At 36.5% G+C, this 18,465-nt stretch overlaps 1 protein-coding gene across 2 annotated transcripts in view; it reads left to right on the forward strand.

Annotated features, from left to right (window-relative positions):
* The window catches only part of CB4H12orf40 (chromosome B4 C12orf40 homolog), a 57,905-nt gene that overhangs the window by 30,846 nt on the left and 8,594 nt on the right, over positions 1-18,465 (forward strand). For both annotated transcript variants that reach the window (XM_045464017.1, XM_045464018.1), the window contains one exon: positions 11,324-11,384. In XM_045464017.1, coding sequence (XP_045319973.1) covers positions 11,324-11,384 — 61 coding nt within the window. The remainder of the gene's footprint in view (positions 1-11,323; positions 11,385-18,465) is intronic.

Consider the following 18,465-nt stretch of genomic DNA (forward strand, 5'->3'; position numbering starts at 1 on the left):
GTAAAGGTTGATGGGATGATGCCACCAAGACTGAAAACATGGGAGATGGTTGCAGAAAAGGTTAACTCTCCATCAAATTTTATGTGCCCTCTTTTACAGAATAGAGCTGTTACTGTGAAAGGGCTACCCGGTCAAGGAACACATTTTCTTTATTTTTTTTTTAATGTTTGTTTATTTTTTAGAGAGAGCATGAACAAGGGAGAGGCAGAGAGAGAGGGGAGACAGAATCTGAAGCAGGCTCCAGGCTCTGAGCTGTCAGTACAGAGCCTGACATGGGGCTCAAACCCACAAACTGTGAGATCATGACATGAGCCAAAGTCAGATGCTTAGCCAACTGAGCCACCCAGAAGCCCCAAGGAGCACATTTTCTAATCTTTCATTCAACTAAATTTGGCCATGTGGCGAGATCTCAAAACAATGTTATCAGCAGTGTGGTGCATCATTTTCATGCACTGTAAAAGGTGGGGATTCTTTCTCCATGTTACCCCTCATGTGATAGCTACATGGTAGTGAAGCCCTAAGGGATGTTTGCAGCCACAAGATGGGAGGGACTGAGTTTCTAAATCACTAGTTGGAAGAAAATTGCTGACCTGAAAAACTCATTTTAGATTATTAAATAAGAATGAAATAATTGTGGGGCACCTGGGTGTCTCAGTCAGATGAGTATCCGGCTTCGGCTCAGGTCATGATCCCACAGTTCGTGGGTTCGAGCCCTGCGCTGGGCTCTGTGCTGACAGCTCAGAGCCTGGAACCTGCTTCAGGTTTTGTGTGTGTCTCTCTCTCTGCCTCTCTCTCTCAATTTCTCTCTCAAAATAAATAAACATTAAAAAAAGAATAATATATATTCGCTCAAAGAAGGAATTATCAGCAGGTTAAAATACTTAAAAAAAAACAAAAAACCTCTTTTTGACTATATCTATGACAGCTTAAATGTGGCTAGAGCAAGTTGGAAAAGAAAATAAGCCCATTAGGGTAGAGCCTGCAGGGAATCAAAGTACTATGAGGAGGTCTTTGGGTAGACTAGACATGAGGCTTGTAATTTGTGACTCATGGACAGGGCTAAAGGTGTAGTGAAACTTTGGCTAAAATCTTAAATTCTACAAGAGCGACCAAGGCAGGAGTCAGCACAGGAAAGGAAGAAGGAAGGAGTAGGCGCAGAAGAAAGGCAGGGCTGTGCCTTCCCACTGGCTGGGTAAAATCAAAACAGTTAGTTCCTACTGGGGCAGAATTAAGACAGAGAAGCAAACAAAAATCCATCTTGGATGGCAGATTGTAGGGAATGGAGAAGAAGTGGTGTTCCCAAGATCCTTTTGTTGGATGTGGAAGGGAATAGGAGAGAACAAGGTCTTGGAGGAGTATAAAAATAATTTTTAAATTAAGATTTAATTACATATAATGATAGTTTCAGGTATACATCATGATTTGATATATAAAATGTGAAATGATCACCAAAATAAGTCTAGTTAACATCCATTACCATACCACAGTAAAAATTTTGTTTTTTCTGGGGCACCAGGGTGGTTCAGTTGGTTAAACTTCTGGCTTCAGCTCAGGTCATGATCTCACAGTTCATGAGTCCAAGCCCTGCATCAGGGTCTGCACTAACAGTGCAGTGCCTGTTTCAGATTCTCTGTCTCCCTCTCTCTCTCTCTCTTTCTCTGCCCCTGAGCCCTCTCTCTCCAAAATAAATAAACATTTTTTAAAAAATTGTTTTTTCTTATGAGAACTTTTAAGATGTCTTAGCAACTTTTAAACGTACTATATAGTTTTACTAATTATAATCACCAGGTTGTACATCACATCCCCAGGGCTTACTTATTTTATAAGTGGAAATTGTATCTTTTGACAGCCTTCTTCCATCCTTTTTGCCCATACCCAGTCCCACCTCTGAAACCACCAGTCTGTTCTCTGAATCTATACTTTGTTTTGTTTTTTAAGTAGGCTCCATGCTCAGTGTGGAGACCAACATGGGGCTTGAACTCATAACCCTGAGATCAAGACCTGAGCTGAGATCAAGAGTCAGATACGGGGGCGCCTGGGTGGCGCAGTCGGTTGAGCGTCCGACTTCAGCCAGGTCACGATCTCGCGGTCCGTGAGTTCGAGCCCCGCGTCAGGCTCTGGGTTGATGGCTCAGAGCCTGGAGCCTGTTTCCGATTCTGTGTCTCCCTCTCTCTCTGCCCCTCCCCCGTTCATGCTCTGTCTCTCTCTGTCCCAAAAATAAATAAACGTTGAAAAAAAAATTAAAAAAAAAAAAAAAAAAAAAAAAAAGTCCGATACGTAACCAATGAGCAACCCCAGGCCCCTCTCTTTGAGTTTGCATTTTAATTTTTTTTCACATTGCACGTTATAAGTGAGACCATATGGTATTAGTTTTTCTCTAACTTATTTCATTTTTCATGATACCCTCATGTTCCATCCCTGTTGCAAATGGCAGGATTTTCTTCTTTAATATGGCTGAATAATACTCCTTTGCATATATATACCACAACTTCTTTATCCATTCAAACATCTATGGACACTTAGTTCATTTGCATGTCTTATCTATGGTAAATAATGGCAATGAGCAAGGGAGTGAGGACAATCACTTTGAGTTAGTGTTTAAATTTCCTTTAGAAAAATTACTAGAAGTGGATTTGCTGGATCCCATGGTAGTTCTGTTTTTCTTTTTGAGGATGCTCTATACTGTCTGACATAGCAGCTGACTAATCTACATTCCCACCAACAGTACACAAGGCTTCCTTTTCTCCACATCCTTGCCAATACTTGTTAGTTCTTGTTTTTTTGGTATTAGCCATTTTAACAAGTGTGAGGTGCTGTCTCATTGTGGTTTTGATTTGCATTTTCTTGATGATTGATGGTATTGAGCACCCTTTTCATGTACCTGTTGGCCATCTGTAGGTCATCTTTGGAAAAAAGTCTGTTCAGTTCCTCTGCCTATTGTTTAATTAGATTGTTTTTTTGCTTTGAGATTTAGGAGTTATTTACATATTTTGGATATTAACCCCTTATTAGATAAATGGTTTACAAATATTTTCTTCCATTCTGTAGGTTGCCTTTTCATTTTGTTTTTGGTTTCCTTTGCTGTGCAGAAGTTTTTTTTTAGTTTGATGTAGCCTCACTTGTTTAGTTTTGCTTTAATTACCTTTGTTTTTGGTGTCAAATCCAAAAAATCATTGCCAAGATCAGTGTCAAGGAACCTATCTCCTAGGTTTTCTTCTAGCAACTTTATGGTTTCAGGCCTTATGTTCAAGTCTTTATTCCATTTTGAGTTAATTTTTGTGTATGGTGTAATATAGGAGCCCATTTTCATTTTTTTGCATTTAGCTATCCAGTTTTCCAGCACCATTTATTGAAGAGACTGTCCTTTCCCTACAGTACATTCTTGGCTCCTTTGTTGTAAATTAGTTGGCCATTATATATGTATTTACTTCTCTGATATCTCTTATGTTCTCTTGGTCTATGCCTATTTTATGCCAGTACCATACTGTGTTGATTACCATAGCTTTTTAATAGTGTTTGAAATTAGGAAGTGTGATGCTTCTAGCTTTGTTCTTTTCCTCAAGCTTTGGTTATTTAGGGTCTTTTGTGGTTCCATACAAGTTTTAGAATTATTTGTTCTACTTCTATGAAAAGTACCTTGGAATTTTGGTAGAGATTGCATTGGATCTGCTTTGTGTAGTATGGGCATTTTAACAAGATAAATTCTTGCAATCGTGAACATGGATTATCTTTCCATTTGTTTGTGTCTTTTCTTTCTTTTTTTTAGTGTGTCTTCTGTTCACCAATGTCTTACAGTTTTCTGTGTACAGATCTTTCACCTCTGTGATTAAATAAATTTTTAGGTTTGTTATCCTTTTTGATGCAGTCGTAAATGGGATCGTTTCTTTAATTTCTCATTCTGATAGTTCATTATTAGTGTATAGAAATGAAGTTGATTTTATATGTTATGTATCCTGCAACTTTACTAAATTTATTATTTCTAACAGTTTCTTGGTGGAATGTTTAGTGTGTTCTGTATGTAGTATCCTTTTATCTGCAAATGAAGATAATTTTAATTGTTCTTTTCTGTTTTGTATGCATTTTATTTCTTTTTCTTGCCTGATTGCTCTAACTAGGACTTTTAGTGTTATGTTGAATAAAAGTGGTGAGTGTAGACATCCTTGTGTTGTTCCTGATCATGGAGGAAAAACTTAAGCACTGTTGAGTAGGATGTTAGCTACAGGTTTAACATATATGGCTTTTATTCTGTTGAGGTGTGTTCCTTCTATACTCATTTGTTGTGAGTTTTAATCATGAATGAATGTCAAATATTGACAAATATTTTTTCTGCATCTTTTGAAATGATCATATGATTTTTATACTTCAGTGTTGAACCATCTTTACATTCCTGGAATGAATCTCACTTGATCATTGTGTATAATCCTTTTAATGTATTGTTAAATTCAGTTTGCTAATATTTTTCAAGATTTTTAAATACATGTTGCATTAGGGATATTATGCTGTAATTTCTTTACTTGTGTTCTTTTCTGTTTTTGGTATCAGGTAATACTCATACAATGAGTTTGGAAGTGTTCATTTCTCTATTTTTTTTTTTTTATTTTTGAGGATTTTTAAGAAGGATTTGTAGTAATTTTTTAAATGTTTGTTAGTTTGATAGAATTCACCAGTGAAGCCATTAGTCCTGGACTTTTGCTTATTGGGGAGTTTTTGATTACTGACTCATTCTCTTTACTAGTAACTGGTGCTATTCATATTTTCGATTTCTTAATCAATTTTGGTAGGTTGCATGTTTTAGGAATTTTATTAATTTATTCTGGGTCATTCAGTTTGTTGATTTATCATTGTTTGTAGTAGTCTCTTATGATCTTTTGTGTTTCTCTGTTATCAGTTATAACATCTCTTTAATTTCTGATTTTGAGTCCTTTCTCTTTTTTCCCCTGTTGAGTCTGGCTGAACAGTTCATCATTTTTTTTTTTTTTTTTTTATCTTTTCAAACAACCAACTCTCAGTTTCATTAATCTTTTGTATTGTCTTTTTAGTTTCTAATTCATTTATTTCTACTCTGATCTTTCTTATTTACTTTCTTCTACTAACTGTAGGTTCAGTTTGTTAGTTCCCTGAGATATAAAGTTAGGTTGTTTGAGATCTTTCTTGTTTCTTAAGGTAGGTGTTTATCACCACAAACTTCCCACTTAGATCTGTTTTTGCTGCATCCCAAAAGTTTTGTTATTTTGTATTTCCATTTTTATTTGTGTCAAGATACTTAAAATTTTTTAAATTATTTTTTCATCCATTGGTTGTTTAGGAGCATGTTGTCTAAGCTCCATGTATTTGTCAATTTCCCAGTTTCCTCTTTGTAAATTTTCATATCATTACAGTTTCAAAACATGCTTGATGTGGTTTCAGTCTTAGTAAACTTAATAAGACTTGTTGTGTGGCCTAATATACAGTCTGTCATGGAAAATATTTAGTATGTGCTTGAAAATAATGTGTACACTATTGTTTTTGGATGAAATGCTTTGTATATGTCTGTTTAGTACATCTGATGTAAAGTGTCATTTAAGGCCAGTGTCTCCTTATTGATTTTCTGTCTGGAGGATCTGTCAATTGATGAACATGGGGTATTAAAGTCCCCTACAATTATATATTTAGCTACTCCTATGTTGGGTACATACATATTTTCAAAAGTTGTATTTTCTTCTTGGATTCATCCTGTTTCATTATACTATTACCCTCTTTCCCTCTTACAATAGTCTTGTTTTAAAGTCTATTTTGTCTGATATATGTGTATCTATTCCAGTTTTCTTTTGGTTTCCATTTTCATGAAATGTCTTTTTTCCATCATTTCACTTTCAGTATGTGGGTGTGTCCTTATGTGTGAAATGAGTCTCTCATAGGCAGCATATACATGGGTCTTTTTTTTTTTTTTTAATCCATTTGGTCACTCTGTCTCTTTTGATTGGAGAAATTTAGTCCATTTATATTTGTCATTATTGATAGACATGGGTTTATTGCCATTTTACTCATGTTTTGGTTGGTTTATAAGTCCTTTGTTTCTTCTCTTGCTCTGTTCCTTTGTAATTTAATAATTTTTCTATTGTGTTATGCTTAGTTTCTTTTCTTTTCATGTCTTGTTTATTTACTATAGGCTTTTGCTTTGTGGTTACCATGAGGGTTATATAAAACAACTTCTGATAATGGTCCATTTTAAGCTGATAAAAACTTAAGTTCAAATGCATTTTTAAGCTCTACAGTTTTACTAACCCCCCAACATTTTATGTTTTTGATGTCACAACTTCTTTTCATCTTATGTATTTATTAACAAATTATTGTAGTTGTTGTTTCTACTACTTTCGTCTTTAACTTTCATACTAGCTTTATTAACTTTTCAATATTAGCCTTTACAATATTTTTTGAAATTTAATATATTTTTACCTTTACTAGTAAAATTTATACCTTCATATGTTTTCCCATTATTAATTGATAACTTTTATTTCAGCTTAAGGAAATCCCTTTAACATTTTTTATAAAGCCAAGTCTAGTGGAGATGAACTCCTTTAGCTTTTGCTTATCTCTCCTTCTATTCTGAAGGACACCTTTACTGGGTAGAATATTCTTGGTTGATAGTTTTTTTCTTTGAATATATTGTGCCTCTCCCTTCTGGCCTGCAGAGTTTCTCCTGAAAAGTCTGATGATGGTTTTATGGGGTTTTCCTGTATGTAACAAGTTGTTTTTCTTTTGCTGCTTTTAAAATTCTCTTCTTGTCTTTATCTTTGATCACTTAATTATGTATCTTGATGTGGGTTTCTTTGGGTTCAGCTTATTTGGAACTCCAAGTTCTTCATGGCTCTGGATGTCTGTTTCATTCCCCAAGTTAGGGAAGTTGATGGCCATAATTTCTTCAAATAAGTTTTCTGTTCCTGTGTCCTTATTTTTCTTTTGGAGCTCCTATTATATAAATATTGGCTTATTTTATATTGTCCCCAAATCCCTTATACTATTTACACTTTTTTAATTCCTTTTTCTTGTTGCTCCTCTGATTTGATAAATTCCACTGACCTGTCTTTGAATTCCTTATCCTTTGGCTTCATCAAGCTTTCTATTCCTTTTATTACATTTTTCAGTTATTGTATTCCTTAGCTCTGTGATTTCTGTTCGGTAATTTCTTATATTTTCTATTCCTTTGTTGAAATTCTTAGTTCTTGCATTGTGCTTCTGACCTCAGGGAGAGCATTTTTATGATTGTTATTTTGAACTCTTACCAGATAAATCACTTATCTTCATTTCACTGATGGGTTTTTCTGAAGTTTTTTTTTTTTTTTCTTTTGTTTGGAATATGCTGTTCTGTGTCTTCAAATGCTTTGACTTTGTTGGTTTCTGTGTGTTAGATAAAACAGACACTTCTAGTCTCGAAGGTAGGGCCTTGAGTGCGAATAAAATCTGTTTCAATCCTGCCCTATCTCTTTGTTGTCTCTCAAACCTTTGTGATTTTCCAAGTAGTCTGCTTTATTTTTAGTAGCTCCCAGTAGTTGAGTGTATGCCAAAACCTGCCAGTGTCCCACTGGGAAGGATCTCAGTCAGTAACCAGATTGTTTGATTGGAAGCCACACCCTCAGGTGGGATTTTTTAAAGTATGCAAATTTACCTCTTTGATGGTAAGACTTGGAGGTGAGCATCTGTCTGTTCCCTCTGCTCTGAGCCCTGATGTGATAGCCAGTTAGGAAGTGTTTCTCTATTTGCTGTATTCCTGTTGGATCTGTGAACCTAAACCCTGCTCTCCAGCAGAGCCAGCCTATCAAAGGATGTGTCCTCTGGGCAGCAGCCACAAAAGCCAGGATGCTGGGTGTTAATACAAGTTCCTTTCTTGGTGACACCAGCAATGTGGGGCATGGCAGAGGGAGAGTGTGAAGATGGTACCTGCTGGCCTCTACAGTATCTGGAGATGATTGCAGGTGGCCCCTAGATGTGTGTTTAATTACAAGCTTGCCTCTCTGGTTACAGGTGTTAATATAAGCTAATAGGCCTCTTCCACAGAAAGAATAGGTGTTTTGGTCTGCCTCATCATTAGTCCCTGGATAGGTAGCTGGTTAAGAACTCTGTTACAGTCCTGTGGGACCTACGAGAGCTCTGGGGGTTACCAGAGCTGATGATCAAAGGACATCCCCTGGGCAGCAGCTGCAAAAACTGGGGCTCTAAGTGTGCATTGGCATTGTTTTCCGGCAGTACCTGCAGCCTGGAAAATGGCAGAAGGAGAGTGTGAAGGTGGTTCCTGCTGGGCTCTGCAGTCTTGGGAGAATATTTCAGTAGGCCTGTAAATGTGTGTTACTTAGAATCCTGCCCCTCAGGCTGAAGATTTAAGATAATTAGATAAGCCTCTTTCATAGAAAGATTGGGGTTGCATTTCATTCTGCTTTCTCTCACTCCTGTCCCCTGCCGGGGTAGCTGTTTCAGAACTCTTTTTCTGTTTGTTACAGTCCTATGGGACCTACAAATGCAAGGTCTGAGCCTGGAACCTGTTGTCTGCCAGAGCTAAGTAATCAAGGGTGTCCCCTGGGCAGCAGCCACAAAACCCAGGGCACCAGACATGTGTGCACGGTCTCCTTATTGGGAGATACTAGTTACCTGGAGTGGGTCGGAGGGTGAGCACAAAGATAGCACCCAGTCTCTGATGTCTCTGGAAAGGATTAAAGTTGGTCCTTTAATGTGAGTTTAATTAGAAGCCCCAGGCTGCAGATATAATGATCATAGGCTTCTTTTGCAAAAACACTTGGGTATTTCAGTGGGCTGCCTCATTTCTAGACCCTGAGTTGTAGCTACAGGGAGCCTGTGTGAGCCCCTTAAGAACTGTTGCTCAGTTTTCCATAGCCTTGTTATTCTCATAGACACAAGTCCCATTGGCATACAGAACTTGATGTTTTATTGTTGTTGTCTGTCAGGTGCAGGTCTTAAAAGGTAAGGTATTAGTTGTAGGGTTCAAAGCACTTGCTCTTCAGGGAGAATTTTAGAGTTGTGGGTTCCCTCTGAATTGTGGGTTGCTATCAGCCCATGACAGGATTTGTGGTGAAATTGTGCCTCAGCCTCTCCAACTTTTTTTTTAAGTTTTTTTTTTTTTTTTTTTTTGTTTGTTTGTTTGTTTGAATACTCTGTCCACCCAGCATGGGGCTCAAATTTATGACCCTGAGATCAAGAGTCACACGCTCTGGTGACTGAGTCAGCCAGGACCCCACAACTTGTTTCCATGTGGATTTTTTCACATTCCCCCATTGTGAAGGAGTCTTTTAACAAGTTTTTGGGTTTTTTTCAGAGGAAATTGTTCTGTATGTAGCTGTAGATTTGGTGTGTTTGTGGGAGGAGGTGAGTTAAGCATCCTTCTCCATTGCCACCTTGAACTAGTACCAATTCTAAAGGAGTAAGGTTTGGGGTGTCTGAGTGGCTCAGTCGGTTGAATGTTCAACTTCGACTCAGGTCATGATCTCACACTCATGGGTTCTAGCCCCATGTCAGGGCTCTGTGCTGATAGCTCAGAGCCTGGAGCCTTGCTTCAGATTCTGTGTCTCCCTCTCTCTCTGCCTCTCCCCCACTTGCACTCTGTCTGTCTGTCTCTCTCTCAAAATAAATACACATAATAATTTTTTTTAAATAAAGGAGTAAGGTTTAAATATGACTGTTAAAAATAGGAAGGTTATCACTAGAGAGATGGAGACGCATGGAAGAACTTCAGAATTCACAGAATTTGCCATGTCACACCAGGAAACCTGATGAAGTGGGGAAAAAATGCTTAACCAACTGAGCCATCCAGGCGCCCCAAGAAGCTGATTTCTTAAAAATCAAGATTCAAAGAATATTAAATTGGAGAGAGAAACATGTAGAATATAACCAAATTTTGAAAATAAAAAGATAGCAGAAGATATACATAAAATATATAGTGTCAGAGTAAAGACAGTATAAATGCAATAGAAAATTCATTCTAAAACAGAAGAAGAGGCAATACTGAGTTACTGATCCATACCAATTATGAAATCCAGCTTGGCAGGCATTGTGAAGTCTTGCTTGCCTGGATTATGGGGGGAAATTCTTTGAACAATTTAGTTTTTTTCTCTTTGGAATGATCTTTTCTGTCATTTATCCTCTATAAACAGATCTGAGGTGGGTATTGGTATTATGTGCTTGCCTTGGTGTATATATAACTTTCTCAGCTTGTGTGTGGTGCAAGTCTGGGGCTTGCGTGCTATTTAAGAGTTGAACATATAATACTTTCTAAATGATTGAGTAGTGGGATTAGAGAAAAGGCTCTACTGCATAAAGTTATTCAGGAACCTGAGCTGGTGAGGACTTTGCTGTCATTAACTGGTGGTTTCCATGTTTATAAATGTATGTTCACATCAGATGGCAGAAGGGAAAGAGAAGTGGGAGGTTTTAGGGAAAATTTTTATGGGTGAGGGGTAGCAGTGGCATATACCACTTTTGCTTATGACCAGAATTCAAATCACATGTCCAAACAGACTTCAAAGGAGGCTAGGAAATGTACTCTAGCTCTGTGCCTAAGAGAAGAGGGAAACAATTTGGTAAGCAGCTTTCTCCTTTATCCAATTTCCTTTATCTTACTTAAAACGCTTTATCCTACCATCAGAGAATGTATATTTTTTTGTAAGTCCATGATACACTTGCAAATATAATTCATGTAGTGAGCCATAAAGAATGTTTAAGAGATTTGTCTAAGGAGAGATTCATAGTCATATTTTCTAATAATTCATTAACTTAAAAATCAACAACAAAAACAACAACAGAAGATGCTTAACCTCCTATACTTTCTTGGAAATTAAGAAACATTCTGGTTTTTAGTGAGAAAAAGACTAAAAGAAAAAAAAAGTGAAAATAAGAAATTACATAGAAATTGATGAAAATCAAAATCAGTGGTTTGTTCTATACAAAAATATATACTTCTGAGGGCCTTTATTATTTAAGAAACCTAAAAATAAATAAATTGATATCCAACTTAAGAAATTTAGAGAATAACAATAAATCTCCAAATTACATTCATATATTTGTCTCTTTTGAACTGCATTTACTATGATTACTTCAAGACTTTTCATAAGTTTCTTAGCAAGTGTCTATTCTGTTGCTTACTGCTTCAAAACCTATTAAATTTTGTTTACTTTATTATTTATCACAGGAAAATTTTTCTTTGTAGTATTAAAATAATCTTTGTTGAATTAATGTGAAGGAAAAGTACTGTAAGATGAATTGGTGGGATTAAGAGGGAGATATGAGGAGGTATTACTGTTTATACTTGGGAGTTGTTAAAATTTTGTTTTTCTTCTAGATTCCGATGGAAGAAGGAGGAACTTTTTCTTTAAAAGACATGCCAACATCTAAGAAAATCTGTAAGTATAACTATCAAGTGAATTTTATTCTTTAAAATGAACTAACATTTAAATGAAAATCAGTTAAGTTTTAAATGTTTTTTTTTCAGATTTATACCACCAAATATTTCATAGATATGTTAGAATATACTAGTATTACACTTATTTTTATTATATATATTGTACATGAGTATATATAATATATATGTACAGTTTAATGAATAATGAAACTGATACCCGTATATGTACTTTGTAGCTTAAGAAATGTATAATCAGAACTTTTGAAGGTCTTCTCAATTGCATTTCCTATCCTGCCCCCTAGAGGTAACTATTATCCTGAATTTATTTTTTGTGATATCACACATAGACTTTTGCATTGCTTAGTTTTGAACTTTTTACAAATTGAGGCCAACTCTACATATTTTTGTGATGTTGTTGTTCACCCACTGATGTATTTTGAGGTTTTTTCACTTTGATACTTTTGACTCTGGTACATTTCATTATTTGTTTACTACTATATCGTTTACTTCTATTTTGGGAATGTACCACAGCTTATTTATACATCCTCTGGCTGTGATTATTTAGGTTGTCTTGAATATTTTGATATGATAAGCAGTGTTGCTTTGGCAATTCTTGACATTTCTTCTGACACATGTGTATAAAAATTCCTCTGTGATATAGTTTTACAAGCAGAACTGAGTAGTCGTATGGTATGAACATCTTCACCTCATCCAGGTAATGCAGAATGTTTTCCAAAGTAATTGTGCCATTTTAAACTTCAACTAGTGAGAGGTAGGAGTCTTAGTTGTTAAATATTGTAACACTGGGTCTGGTACGTCATTGTTGGCAATCTGGTATTGCATTGTATTTTTAATTTATATTTCTCTATTAATTAGGTTGATTGGCCATCCATGTTTCATCTGTGAAATGCCTTTCATGTTTGTTGCCTGTGTTTCTTTTAAGTTGGGCTTTCTTTATGGGATGTGTCTTTTATATACCTATATGTGTATATCCCTAGATATTAACTGTGTATAGCAAATACTTCAGATTTGAGTGGTCTTTTTATTCTATGCTGTCTTTTTATTGATAAAAGTTTCTAGCACGTTTTATATATTCTGTGATAGAATGATTCTTCAGGATATGTAGGTCTACTAGGATACCTAGAAATCTTTATGGACTTTTTTTCTTTTGGAATTAATTTAATCTTTAGAATATGTAACACATTAGTTTGGTTGCAATCCTTATCTTTGCTGCCCTATTTCCTTCTGCATCAGATGAGTAGCTGCTTTTTGTTGGTTTACGTTTTATCATTCCCGGTTTTTTTTCCCCAAAATACAGCCTAAAAATGTATAAACACACATATACACATGAAACTTAGTTCTTGCCTTTCTCACTCTAAATGTAATAGTAGATTTTCTATTTAACATAGGATATTTCATAAATTAATTGAATAGATTAATTTATTTAATAAAACATCCTGAAGTGTTCTCCATGGTAATATTAGACATTTTTTCATCCTTTATTTATGACCATATGGTAATCCATAATATGGATGGATTATAGTTTATTCAGCTAATGCCTGTTGATGGATGTTTGGGTTGTTTCCAGGATCTTGTTCTTACAAATAATGTTGCAATGAACACTCTGTGCATATGTTGCTGAGTTGTGGAGGTATATTTTTAGGATAATTTCTAGGAATGGGATTGCTGAGTCAAAGGAGAGATACTTTTTTTTTCTTCTGGTTTTATTGAGGTATAATTGGCCAACAAAAATTGTATGTATTGGAGCACCTGGCTGACTCAGTTGGTAGAGCATTTGACTCTTGATCTTGGGATCATGAGTTCAGACCCCACATTGGGTGTAGAGATTAAATAAGTAAATAAATATTTTAAAAAATTGTATATATTTAGGGTATACAACATGATTTAATATTCATATACATTGTGTATAGCTAATTCTCACACAATTTTTTTTCTTCTTTTTTTTTTTCTTTTTTTTAATGTTTATTTATTTTTGAGTGGCAGAGAGAGCACAAGCAGGGAAGGGCAGAGAGAGGGAGACACAGAATCTGAAGCAGGCTGCAGGCTCTGAGCTGTCAGTATACAACCTGATGCGGGACTTGAACTCACAAACTGCGAGATCATGACCTGAGCTGAAGTCAGACGCTTAACTGACTGAGCCACCCAGGCACCCCTCTTTTGTTTTTTTCTTTTTAATGTTTATTTATTTGAGGGAGAGAGAGCGTGCAAGTAGAGGGCCAGAGAGAGAGGGAGAGAGAGAATCCCAAACTGGATTGGTGCTCTCAGTGTGGAGCCCAGTGAGGGGTTTGATCTCATGAACCATGAGACCATGACCTGAGCCGAAATGAAGTCGGGTGCTCAACTATCTGAGCCACTCAGGCGCCCCTCAGAATGCTTTTGTTGATTTTGCTATATCTTTGTTTCAGCTGTCATTTCAACATGAATGTTATTTGATATTTTCATTTAAATTAATGAGTATAGGGGCACCTGGGTGGCTCAGTAGTTTGAGTGTCTGACTTCAGCCCAGGTTGTGATTTCACAGTTTGTGAGTTCAAGCCCCACGTTGGGCTCTGCGCTGACAGCTCAGAGTCTGGAGCCTGCTTTGAATTCTGTGTCTCCCTCTCTCTCTGCCCCTGCCCCACTCACACTCTGTCTCTGTCAAAAAATAAACATTAATTTTTTGTAATTAGTGCAAAAAAAGAGAAACAATGAAGATGCATGTTGAAAGTATACTCTTTCAACAATGAAAAAAATACATTGTGAATGATTCCCACAATCAAGTTAATTAACACATCTACCACCTCATATAGTTACCTTTTTGTGTGTATGTGGTGAGATACTTAAAACTGTAGCTCCCCTGGGCATTTTATTTATTAATATTTTAATTTTTTTAATGTTTATTTTTGAGAGAGAGATGGAATGTGAGCAAGGGAGGGCAAGAGAGAAAAGGAGACACAGAACCCGAAGCAGGCTCCAGGTTCTGAGCTGTCACCACAGAGCCTGATGGAGGGGCTCGAACCCACAAACCATGAGATCATGACCTGAGCTGAAGTCAGATACTTAACTGACTGAGCCACCCATACCACCCCTATGTGGTGAGACACTTAAAATCTACTCCATGCTGTACATGAGATCCTCAAAAGTTATTTCTCATATCTGAACGTTTGGTTTTAAAAACATCTCTTGATGTTTTAGAAATTTCTATTAATTAAATAACTGTCTCTGGTCTCAACTGTTCCTTTCATAGTCAACATCTATAAAATTACTTCTTTTTTCTTTAAGAGCTATAGGTTGCCTCTTTCCTATTTCTGAACCTCTGTTTATTTACTATACTAAAAATGTTCCTCTTCTCAGTGAAAGAGGAATTTTCTATAGAAATTGCATTCTTTTATAAATCGGATTGTTTATAACTGTGGTTTGATCATCAGCCAATTTAAATTTTCATACTTTTTATCACATATATTTTATGTTTCAAATTTAAATTCTAGTTAACATATAATGTAATACTGGTTTCAGGAGTAGAAATTAGTGATTCATCACTTACATATAACACTCTGTGTTCATTACAAGTGCCTTCCTTAATGCCCATCCCCCATTTAGCTCGTCCTCCTACCCACCTTTGCTCTAACAATCCTCAGTTTGTTCTATATAGGTAAGAGAATCTTATGGTTTGCCTCCCTCTGTGTTTTTATAGTAGATATTTCCTTCCCTTCCCCTATGTTCATCTCTTTTGTTTCTTAAATTCTACATATGAGTGAAATCATGATATTTGTCTTTCTCTGATTAACTCATTTCACTTAGCATCATACACTCTAGCTCCATGCGTGTTGTTGCAAATGGCAAGATTTGGTTCTTTCTGATGGCTGAGTAATATTCCATTATATATATATGTATATGTACATATACACTCACACACACACACACACACACACACACACACACACACACATACACACACACACCACATCCTCTTTATCCATTCATCAGTCAGTGGATATTTGTGCTCTTCCCATAATTTGGCTGTTGTTGATAATACTGCTATAAACATGAGGGTGCATGTCCCCATTCAAATCTGTATTTTTGTATACTTTGGGTAAATAACTAGTAGTGTAATTGCTGGATCATAGGGTAGTTCTACTTTTAACTTCTTGAATAACCTCCATACTCTTTTTTAGAGTGGTTGTACCAGTTTGCATTTCCACCAACAGTGCAAGAGAGTTCCCCTTTCTCCACATCCCTGCCAACACCTGTTGTTTCCTGTGTTGTTAGTTTTAGCCATTAAGACAGCTGTGAGGTGAAATCTCATAGTGTTTTCTTTTTTTTCTTTTGAGAGATAGAGGGCACAAGTGAGTGAGGAGCAGAAATGGGAAAGAGAGAAAATCCCCTGAGGGGCAGAAAGAGAGAGAGAGAAGGGGGGCCTTGAGCTCACCTGAAGCAGGACTCAAGCTCACCCCAGTGCAGGACTCGAACTCATGAACTGTGAAATCATGATCTGAGCTGAAGTCAGATGCTTAACCAACTGAGCCACCCAGGTCCCCGTCTAATCATGGTTTTGATTTGTATTTCCCTGATTATTAGTGATGTTGAGTATCTTTTCACACATCTGTTGCACTTCTTAAGTCTTCTTTGGAAAAATATCTATTCATGTCTTCTGCCTGCATCTTGACTGGATTAATTGTTTTTTTGGGTGTTAGTTTAATAAGTTCTTTATAGATTTTGGATTCTAACCCTTTATCAGATATGTCATTTGCAGATATCTTCTCCCTATTCTGAAGGTTGCATTTTAGTTTTGTTGATTGTTTGCTATGCAGAAGCTTTCTGTCTTGATGAAGTCCCAGTAGTTCATTTTTGCTTTTGTTTCCCCTTGCCTCAAGAGGTAAGTAAGGTAGTAAGAAGTTACTACAGCTGCTATCAACCTGGGGATGCCTGGGTGGCTCCATCAGTTAAGCATCTGACTCTTGATTTCAGCTCAGGTCATGATCTCACGGTTCATGAGTTTGAGCCCCACATAGGTCTCTGAACTGACAGTGTGGAGCCTGCTTGAGATTCTCTCTCTGCCCCTACCCTGCTTGTTCTCGTTCTCTCTCTCTCTCTCTCTCTCTCTCTCTCTCTCAAAATAAATTTTAAAAACTTTTAAAAAATTTGTTACCTGCATTCTCCTTTAGGATTTTGGTGGTTCCGTGTCTCACATTTAGGTCTTCCATCCATTTTGAATTTATTTTTGTGTATGGTGTAAGAAAGTGGTCTAGTTTCGTTCTTCATGTTGCTGTCCAGTTATCCCAGTATGATTTGCTAAAGAGACTGTCTTTTTTTCCATTGGATACTCTTTCCTGCTTTGTCAAAGATCAGTTGGCCATACGTTTGTGGGTCTAGTTCTGGGGTTTCTGTTCTATTCCATTGGTCTATGTGTCTGTTTTTGTGCCAATACCATGCTGTCTTGATGATTACAGCTTTGTAGTAGAGACTAAAGTCTGGGATTGTGATACTCCCTGCTTTGGTTTTCTTCTTCAAAATTACTTTGGCTATTTGGGGTCTTTTGTGGTTCCATACAAATTTTAGGATTGCTTGTTCTAGCTTTGAGAAGAATGCTGGTGCTATTTTGGTTGGGATTGCATTGAGTGTGTAGATTGCTTTGGGTACATTGACATTTTAACAACCCATGAGCATGGCATGTTTTTCCATTTCTTTGTGTCTTCTTCAATTTCCTTCATAAGCTTTCTATAGTTTTCAGCATATAGATCTTTTACATCTTTGGTTATGTTTATTCCTAGGTATTTTATGGTTCTTGGTGCAATTGTGAACGGGATCAGTTTCTTTATTTGTCTTTCTGTTGCTTCATTATTGATGTATAAAAATGCAGCCGATTTCTGTACATTGAATTTGTACCCTGTGATTCTGCTGAATTCATGTTATCAGCTCTAGGAGTCTTTTGGTGGAGTCTTTCGGGTCTTCCATGTAGAGTATCATGTCTGCAAAAGTGAAAGTTTGACTTCTTTGCCAATTTTGATGTCTTTTATTTCATTTTGTTGTCCGATTGCTGATGCTAGGACTTCCAACACTATGTTAAACAAGTGGTGAGAGTGGACATCCCTGTCATGTTCCTGATCTCATGGGGAAAGCCCTAAGTTTTTTCTGCCATTGAGGGTGATATTAGCTGTGGGCTTTTCATAAATGGCTTTTATGATGTTTAAGTATGTTCCTTCTATCCTGACTTTCTCGAGGATTTTTATTAAAAAATGATGCTGAATTTTGTCAAATGCTTTTTCTTCATCAATTGATGGGATCATATGGTTCTTATCATTTCTTTTATTAATGTGATGTATCACATTGATTGATTTGCAAATGTTGAACCATCCCTGCAGCCCAGGAATTAATCCCACTTGATCATGGTGAATAATTCTTTTTATATGCTGTTGAATTTGATTTGCTAGTATCTTGTTGAGAATTTTTGCATCCATGTTCATCAGGGATATTGGCCGTTAGTTCTCCTTTTCTGTGGGGTCACTAACTGGTTTGGGAATCAAGGTAATGCTGGCTTCATAGAATAAGTCTGGAAGTTTTCCTTCCATTTCTATTTTTTGGAACAGCTTGAGGAGGATAGGTGTTATCTCTGCTTTAAATGTCTGGTAGAATTCCCCAGGGAAGCCATCTGGTCCAGGACTCTTATGTGGTGGGAGATTTTTTTTTTTTTTTTAATATATGAAATTTATTGTCAAATTGGTTTCCATACAACACCCAGTGCTCATCCCAAAAGATGCCCTCTTCAATACCTATCACCCACACTCCCCTCCCTCCCACCCCTCATCAGCCCTCAGTTTATTCTCAGTGGGAGATTTTTGATAACTGATTCAATTTCTTTACTAGTTATGGATCTGTTCAAATTTTCTATTTCTTCCTGTTTGAGTTTTGGTAGTTTGTGGGTATCTAGGAATTTGTTCATTTCTTCCAGGTTGTCCTGTTGGCTGGCATATAATTTTCCATAGTATTCTCTGATAATTGCTTATATTTCTGAGGGATTGATTGTGATAAATCAGTTTTCCTTCATGATTTTTTTTTCTAATTGGGTCCTCTCTCTTTTCTTT

The sequence above is a fragment of the Leopardus geoffroyi genome, chromosome B4 (assembly GCF_018350155.1).
Source record: "Leopardus geoffroyi isolate Oge1 chromosome B4, O.geoffroyi_Oge1_pat1.0, whole genome shotgun sequence".
Taxonomy (NCBI): Eukaryota; Metazoa; Chordata; class Mammalia; order Carnivora; family Felidae; genus Leopardus; species Leopardus geoffroyi.